This window comes from Notolepis coatsorum (assembly GCF_963971535.1).
Source record: "Notolepis coatsorum genome assembly, contig: SUPER_15_unloc_1, whole genome shotgun sequence".
NCBI lineage: Eukaryota > Metazoa > Chordata > Actinopteri > Aulopiformes > Paralepididae > Notolepis > Notolepis coatsorum.
In genome coordinates this window covers 1,359,358-1,368,502 of record NW_028174866.1, presented here as the reverse complement: position 1 = coordinate 1,368,502, position 9,145 = coordinate 1,359,358, and the positions used below count along the sequence as shown (strand labels likewise).

Below are 9,145 nucleotides of genomic sequence, written 5' to 3'. Positions count from 1 at the left end.
ATTATTATTATTGTTATTGTTATTGTTATTGTTATTATTATTATTATTATTATTATTATTATTATTATTATTATTATTATTATTATTATTATTATTATTATTATTATTATTATTATTATTATTATTATTATTACCTATCCTACCTGTACCCCCCCCCCCCCCAACCCCCATGTTGCTATGACACCTGAATTTCCCTTAAGGGTGTTATTAATAAAGCACGAGTTGACAATACAGCTTCATGTGATGTAAGCAAAAGCAACTTCCAAACTAGAGTGAATCACGTTAGGAGAAGGTGGAGACACTGATCATCTTTTTGTTTCGCAGCGTAACGTCACATGAAAGCTGACCACCATCTTTGCAGGAATCTTGTTTGTTGTTTGTACTTATATAGAGTAGAGTAGACCACCTCTGTGACGGCGATCCACCCAACCTCGCCGTGAGCGACGATGCAAATTTCTTATCATCCAAAGGCCGCTTAATGGAGGAAATGTGATTGCATTAGCGCCTCCTGGTGTGAATTAATAATTGAAAGGTGATTTGTATTCAGTTATGCAGATTCACGAGTATTTCTGCATAATAGGGAGTGGCCGGGGTCACCTGACTGTCCTTCAGACGCCTGCACGGCCAGCGCCCAAAGGCACAAGTCCAGTAGATGTCGGCCTACAATATCTAAGAAGCAGAGAGCTCATGTAGAACTAAAGTAAATACTAATACTAATACTAATACTAACTAAAAAGTGGGTTACATCTTAAAACTCATATTGAACCTGATATATCAATGGGTTCAGTCATATCCTCGTAAAATGACCAGTTTGAAAGCAGTGAATACATACACACTACACAGAGGACAGTAAATAAATGATAGTCATGTCCAGGACGCCTGAATACTTTCGACAACAAATGTTTGTTTCCGCGTCTCTGATTGGCCCGCGCGTTTCTGGTCATGTGACATGTGCGCCAATCGTGGGACCGCAAGTTTCTACACTGGTTAAGCTTAGGCGCTCTTGCGAAGTTGGTTAAGGTTAGAGTTTGTCTTAGAGCATGGCGATAGAACGGCAGGTAGTTTGCAGGCTGTTAGACCCGGAAATAGGCGCAGAACTTGCTGTCCCACGATTGGCGCACATGTCACATGACCAGAAACGCGCGGTCGTCACATGACCTGGCCAATCAGACCGCAAAACGCGAACGCGGAAGCAAACATGCGTTAGGATAAGAATTTAGGCGTCCAGCACACCCCACCATTATATTCTGTATGTCTTGAGAACAGTCTGCAGACCCCGACATGGATGTGGACACAGATACAATCTGCTGCGCTACAGTACAGTAATATGCCTCAAGCCTCTCCTCTCTACTCCTGGATGCCCACCTTGCCATGGAGCTTCTGCTGAGCATCGGTGCCATCCAAGAGGTCTTCTCCTCCGTCCCCCGACGCCACTTTCCTCTGGATGTGGGCATTCTGCTCCCGTAAGGCCACGATCTGCAGAGCGGCAGAGGGCAAAGAGTTCAGGGACGTATGGTCAAATCGTTTTCGTCAAATAAGTTGGGGAGAAACTACTGGGGAGAAAGAAGGAGAACAACCCAGAGGGACAAGGAGGAACTACTTCATCACACACAGACGATAATAACAGAACAGAGAAGAGAATGATGAAGAAAACGACAACAGACAGACAGAAAGGAAGGGAAGAAGGGAGGAGAGGAGAAAGTTATAAATGAAGAACAGAGAGAGCAGGAGGAGGAGGAGTGCGGCTTTGCAGTCACATGTCTGAAGTTTTTTGCTGAAAGGAAACACTCGGATTATGCATTCTAGCAGCCTCTATACCTCTGTTTCAGTCCTGTTCTCATTCTAGCAGCCTCTATACCTCTGTTTCAGTCCTGTTCTCATTCTAACAGCCTCTATACCTCTCTGTTTCAGTCCTGTTCTCATTCTAACAGCCTCTATACCTCTCTGTTTCAGTCCTGTTATCATTCTATCAGCCTCTATACCTCTGTTTCAGTCCTGTTCTCATTCTAGCAGCCTCTATACCTCTCTGTTTCAGTCCTGTTCTCATTCTAGCAGCCTCTATACCCCTCTGTTTCAGTCCTGTTCTCATTCTAGCAGCCTCTATACCTCTCTGTTTCAGTCCTGTTCTCATTCTAGCAGCCTCTATACCTCTCTGTTTCAGTCCTGTTCTCATTCTAGCAGCCTCTATACCTCTCTGTTTCAGTCCTGTTCTCATTCTAGCAGCCTCTATACCTCTGTTTCAGTCCTGTTCTCATTCTAGCAGCCTCTATACCTCTCTGTTTCAGTTCTGTTCTCATTCTAGCAGCCTCTATACCTCTCTGTTTCAGTCCTGTTTTCATTCTAGCAGCCTCTATACCTCTCTGTTTCAGTCCTGTTCTCATTCTAGCAGCCTCTATACCTCTCTGATTCAGTCCTGTTCTCATTCTAGCAGCCTCTATACCTCTCTGTTTCAGTCCTGTTCTCATTCTAGCAGCCTCTGTACCCCTCTGTTTCAGTCCTGTTCTCATTCTAGCAGCCTCTATACCTCTCTGTTTCAGTCCTGTTCTCATTCTAGCAGCCTCTATACCTCTCTGTTTCAGTCCTGTTCCCATTCTAGCAGCCTCTATACCTCTGTTTCAGTCCTGTTCTCATTCTAGCAGCCTCTATACCTCTCTGTTTCAGTCCTGTTCTCATTCTAGCAGCCTCTATACCTCTGTTTCAGTCCTGTTCTCATTCTAGCAGCCTCTATACATCTCTGTTTCAGTCCTGTTCTCATTCTAGCAGCCTATATACCTCTCTGTTTCAGTCCTGTTCTCATTCTAGCAGCCTCTATACCTCTCTGTTTCAGTCCTGTTCTCATTCTAGCAGCCTCTATACCTCTGTTTCAGTCCTGTTCTCATTCTAGCAGCCTCTATACCTCTCTGTTTCAGTCCTGTTCTCATTCTAGCAGCCTCTATACCTCTGTTTCAGTCCTGTTCTCATTCTAGCAGCCTCTATACATCTCTGTTTCAGTCCTGTTCTCATTCTAGCAGCCTCTATACCTCTCTGTTTCAGTCCTGTTCTCATTCTAGCAGCCTCTATACCTCTCTGTTTCAGTCCTGTTCTCATTCTAGCAGCCTCTATACCTCTGTGTTTCAGTCCTGTTCTCATTCTAGCAGCCTCTATACCTCTCTGTTTCAGTCCTGTTCTCATTCTAGCAGCCTATATACCTCTCTGTTTCAGTCCTGTTCGCATTCTAGCAGCCTCTATACGCCTCTGTTTCAGCCCTGTTCTCATTCTAACAGCCTCTATACCTCTCTGTTTCAGTCCTGTTCTCATTCTAGCAGCCTCTATACCTCTGTTTCAGTCCTGTTCTCATTCTAGCAGCCTCTATACCACTCTGTTTCAGTCCTGTTCTCATTCTAGCAGCCTCTATACCTCTGTTTCAGTCCTGTTCTCATTCTAGCAGCCTCTATACCTCTGTTTCAGTCCTGTTCTCATTCTAGCAGCCTCTATACCCCTCTGTTTCAGCCCTGTTCTCATTCTAACAGCCTCTATACCTCTCTGTTTCAGTCATGTTCTCATTCTAGCAGCCTCTATACCTCTGTTTCAGTCCTGTTCTCATTCTAGCAGCCTCTACACCTCTCTGTTTCAGTCCTGTTCTCATTCTAGCAGCCTCTATACCTCTCTGTTTCAGTCCTGTTCTCATTCTAGCAGCCTCTATACCCCTCTGTTTCAGCCCTGTTCTCATTCTAGCAGCCTCTATACCTCTCTGTTTCAGTCCTGTTCTCATTCTAGCAGCCTCTATACCTCTGTTTCAGTCCTGTTCTCATTCTAGCAGCCTCTATACCTCTCTGTTTCAGTCCTGTTCTCATTCTAGCAGCCTCTATACCACTCTGTTTCAGTCCTGTTCTCATTCTAGCAGCCTCTATACCTCTCTGTTTCACTCATGTTCTCATTCTAGCAGCCTCTATACCTCTCTGTTTCAGTCCTGTTCTCATTCTAGCAGCCTCTATACATCTCTGTTTCAGTCCTGTTCTCATTCTAGCAGCCTCTATACCTCTCTGTTTCAGTCCTGTTCTCATTCTAGCAGCCTCTATACCTCTCTGTTTCAGTCCTGTTCTCATTCTAGCAGCCTCTATACCTCTGTGTCAGTCCTGTTCTCATTATAGCAGCCTCTATACCTCTCTGTTTCAGTCCTGTTCTCAGTCTAGCAGCCTCTATACCTCTGTGTCAGTCCTGTTCTCATTATAGCAGCCTCTATACCTCTCTGTTTCAGTCCTGTTCTCATTATAGCAGCCTCTATACCTCTCTGTTTCAGTCCTGTTCTCATTCTAGCAGCCTATATACCTCTCTGTTTCAGTCCTGTTCTCATTATAGCAGCCTCTATACCTCTCTGTTTCAGTCCTGTTGTCATTCTAGCAGCCTCTATACATCTCTGTTTCAGTCCTGTTCTCATTATAGCAGCCTCTATACCTCTCTGTTTCAGTCCTGTTCTCAGTCTAGCAGCCTCTATACCTCTGTGTCAGTCCTGTTCTCATTATAGCAGCCTCTATACCTCTCTGTTTCAGTCCTGTTCTCAGTCTAGCAGCCTCTATACCTCTGTGTCAGTCCTGTTCTCATTATAGCAGCCTCTATACCTCTCTGTTTCAGTCCTGTTCTCATTATAGCAGCCTCTATACCTCTCTGTTTCAGTCCTGTTCTCATTCTAGCAGCCTATATACCTCTCTGTTTCAGTCCTGTTCTCATTATAGCAGCCTCTATACCTCTCTGTTTCAGTCCTGTTCTCATTCTAGCAGCCTATATACCTCTCTGTTTCAGTCCTGTTCTCATTATAGCAGCCTCTATACCTCTCTGTTTCAGTCCTGTTCTCATTATAGCAGCCTCTATACCTCTGTTTCAGTCCTGTTCTCAATGGGCTGTTTCTGTGCCTGTAACAAGCAAGCTGCTTTTATTGTACAAATTTGATAATTATCGTACATTCAGATCCAACTTTCAGTCTAGAAAATCATATATGACTCAAGATCCAGCCATAGCATAAATCTTAGTACGTTAGTAACTATGGCGATTTTGGCTGCAATTTTGAACGGCTCGTTTCAATAGGGTTCTTGTCACTGCTGAACTGCAGAAAAGGCACAATGCACATATTTAACATGTTCTCAGTGTTTGGACAATCCCTCGTTCTGTAAAAACAATACGACACACAGGAAAAGACCATTTTAACAATAGGTTCTATTAAAACAAATATATAATAATAATAAAATAATAATAAAATAAAAAGTAATTGGCTGGGATTTTGATTGCATAACACAGTACGTATCCACTCCTGAGTATAGCATTTACTTCTAAACAGGCGGTTCCCTCAAGTTCTGCAATATATGTACATCTCCTTAAAGAGTATAGGATATGGATAGATTAACATCAACATCCTAAATGACAGTGATTTGTAAAAAAATAAAATTAAAAAAAATAAAATTAAAAATACTGCTGTTTTTCTCAACAATGTCCTTAAATTACAGTAGTAAGACTTGCGTAGGGATTTGTGGAACATGCCGTTCACATTAAAGCAGTATCACACGAGCACCGACACCATCACTATGATTATCATGCCCAGCGGACCTCGTTACCGGCTTTATCACCTGGAGCATCTGGCATACAATCATAATCCTGTTGCCATACCGATGACAACAATAATTAGGGTCTTCCTTGACAGCCCTGTGTGATTATTGCTTCCTGAGTGATAGAGGAGGGAGATAGGGAGGGAGGGGTGGGGGGTGTCGAGCAGGCGGCTATAATCGGCCGGCTAACCCGTTTCCCGGACGGCGCGGACAGCTCTCGGTTCTTAGCTCCTCTACGCGTCATAAACAATTTAACACCAGCTCCTTAACAGCCTGGTGCTCCCAGTCCAGCCACGGCCCTGAGGGCCTGCCTGGTGCTCCCAGTCCAGCCCTGGAGCCCTGAGGGGCTGCCTGGTGCTCCCAGTCCAGCCCTGGAGCCCTGAGGGCCTGCCTGGTGCTCCCAGTCCAGCCCTGGAGCCCTGAGAGGGGCTGCCTGGTGCTCCCAGTCCAGCCCTGGAGCCCTGAGAGGCTGCCTGGTGCTCCCAGTCCAGCCCTGGAGCCCTGAGGGGCTGCCTGGTGCTCCCAGTCCAGCCCTGGAGCCCTGAGAGGGGCTGCCTGGTGCTCCCAGTCCAGCCACAGCCCTGAGGGGCTGCCTGGTGCTCCCAGTCCAGCCACAGCCCTGAGGGCCTGCCTGGTGCTCCCAGTCCAGCCACAGCCCTGAGGGCCTGCCTGGTGCTCCCAGTCCAGCCCTGGAGCCCTGAGAGGCTGCCTGGTGCTCCCAGTCCAGCCCTGGAGCCCTGAGGGGCTGCCTGGTGCTCCCAGTCCAGCCCTGGAGCCCTGAGAGGGGCTGCCTGGTGCTCCCAGTCCAGCCACAGCCCTGAGGGGCTGCCTGGTGCTCCCAGTCCAGCCACAGCCCTGAGGGCCTGCCTGGTGCTCCCAGTCCAGCCACAGCCCTGAGGGCCTGCCTGGTGCTCCCAGTCCAGCCACAGCCCTGAGGGCCTGCCTGGTGCTCCCAGTCCAGCCCTGGAGCCCTGAGGGGCTGCCTGGTGCTCCCAGTCCAGCCCTGGAGCCCTGAGGGACTGCTTGGTGCTCCCAGTCCAGCCCTGGAGCCCTGAGGGGCTGCCTGGTGCTCCCAGTCCAGCCCTGGAGCCCTGAGGGGCTGCCTGGTGCTCCCAGTCCAGCCCTGGAGCCCTGAGGGCCTGCCTGGTGCTCCCAGTCCAGCCCTCCAGCCCTGAGGGGCTGCCTGGTGCTCCCAGTCCAGCCCTCCAGCCCTGAGGGCCTGCCTGGTGCTCCCAGTCCAGCCACAGTCCTGAGGGGCTGCCTGGTGCTCCCAGTCCAGCCCTGGAGCCCTGAGGGTCTGCCTGGTGCTCCCAGTCCAGCCCTCCAGCCCTGAGGGCCTGCCTGGTGCTCCCAGTCCAGCCCTGGAGCCCTGAGGGGCTGCCTGGTGCTCCCAGTCCAGCCACAGTCCTGAGGGGCTGCCTGGTGCTCCCAGTCCAGCCCTGGAGCCCTGAGGGGCTGCCTGGTGCTCCCAGTCCAGCCCTGGAGCCCTGAGGGGCTGCCTGGTGCTCCCAGTCCAGCCACAGTCCTGAGGGGCTGCCTGGTGCTCCCAGTCCAGCCCTGGAGCCCTGAGGGCCTTCCTGGTGCTCCCAGTCCAGCCACGGCCCTGAGGGCCTGCCTGGTGCTCCCAGTCCAGCCCTGGAGCCCTGAGGGCCTGCCTGGTGCTCCCAGTCCAGCCCTGGAGCCCTGAGGGGCTGCCTGGTGCTCCCAGTCCAGCCCTGGAGCCCTGAGGGACTGCCTGGTGCTCCCAGTCCAGCCACGGCCCTGAGGGGCTGCCTGGTGCTCCCAGTCCAGCCACGGCCCTGAGAGGCTGCCTGGTGCTCCCAGTCCAGCCCTGGAGCCCTGAGGGGCTGCCTGGTGCTCCCAGTCCAGCCCTGGAGCCCTGAGAGGCTGCCTGGTGCTCCCAGTCCAGCCCTGGAGCCATGAGAGGCTGCCTGGTGCTCCCAGTCCAGCCCTGGAGCCCTGAGGGGCTGCCTGGTGCTCCCAGTCCAGCCCTGGAGCCCTGAGGGGCTGCCTGGTGCTCCCAGTCCAGCCATGGAGCCCTGAGGGGCTGCCTGGTGCTCCCAGTCCAGCCCTGGAGCCCTGAGGGCCTGCCTGGTGCTCCCAGTCCAGCCCTGGAGCCCTGAGGGGCTGCCTGGTGCTCCCAGTCCAGCCCTGGAGCCATCTCCAAATCACACTTTCCACAACATGGAAATTAGGGGAAAGACTGACAGTAATTGCAGCATAGTAGCTGGTGTGGTAAACGTGGCGACTTAAAGGGACTTAAAGGGATAGTTCTGTAGGACTATTTGCTGCTCACCAATGATTATATTATTATTATTATTATTATTATTATCGGTGGAGTCCGTTCTGGACACGCTCTGTGCCGTGCCGTCATACCAACTCCGGATAGTCAACCACACACACACCAATGCAAAGTCGATGGGGCCAAGCTCCTGTCTGTACAGGCTGACTGAGGACCACTGAACCACACTGTGTGCACTGTGGACGATGTGTCTTCAGTCAGCTTGTACAGACGGGAGCTTGACCCCACTGACGTTGCATTGGTTTGTGGCTGACTGACTGTCCGGAGCTCGTGTGAGAAACAGCATGGATTGCACAGAGAAAGGACTCTGTTTTACTGATCTATCATTGGTAAGTAGGAAATACAGTAGGGGTTCCAAACATCAGAACTATCCCTTTAAGTATGGCTTGGGAAATAAAGCAGACACTGTTTTATTTTCGGCGCGGTGGTGTAGTGGTTAACACTGTCGCCTCACAGCAAGAAGGTCCAGGGTTCGATTCCCGCTTGGGGACCAGGTTTCCGTGTTGCAGGTGGGGTATCTCTCGGGCCTTTCTGTGTGGAGTTTGCATGTTCTCCCCGTGCTCACAATGCCCCCCCCCCCCCCCCGATAAGAGAAACCCAATGGAAAAACATGCACAAAAACAGATCGCTAACACTGACGAAGACGGGCAGGAGCACTTGGATTTGTCCCCAGGGTGCGGTACCTCGCCAACGCCCTATCTGCTCCCGGCTGCCCTTGGGGGGGGGGGGGGGGAGGACGACGGGATGGGTCAAGTGCAGAGACTCAATCGCATCGGCGACACAAAAATAATTGCATGTGTGTGTTCCTGTGTGTGTGTGCCGCCCATCGCATGCGTGTGTCGTTTGCATGCCAAATAAAGACTTCTCTAAAGTCCTGCATTATTATTATTATTATTATTATTATTATTATTATTATTATTATTATTATTATTATTATTATTATTATTATTATTATTATTAAATTACAGATTGTTCCGCAAGTATTCTACTGCACATTCAAATTAACAATAACAATTCATCGGGCTCGGGGGCGTGTTTGATCTCAGATCTACACATCCCCTCTCTTCTCCAGGAAAACACAGGTGATCTCAATGGAAGTTGGGAAATAGGTTGAGAAGATTTGTCACACAGTGTCCGATGTAATAAAGACATCAAACTGGGACCCCCGCTGGAAGAGAGGGGTCTTTTATCTACATAACCACACTCTACATCAATGTTACTGCTATTGGAACGCCGTCCTCTTCTGGAGAATGAATGAATAAATAAA

The 9,145-nt window shown here is 49.7% G+C and overlaps 1 protein-coding gene across 1 annotated transcript in view; it reads right to left on the bottom strand.

The window, feature by feature from the left end:
- The window catches only part of LOC311242244 (liprin-alpha-2-like), a gene marked incomplete at both ends in the record, with an annotated part of 92,614 nt that overhangs the window by 2,704 nt on the left and 80,765 nt on the right, over positions 1–9,145 (bottom strand). Inside the window, one exon of the mRNA XM_084338442.1 lies at positions 1,366–1,476. Within this exon, the coding sequence (XP_084194568.1) occupies positions 1,366–1,476 (111 nt within the window). The remainder of the gene's footprint in view (positions 1–1,365; positions 1,477–9,145) is intronic.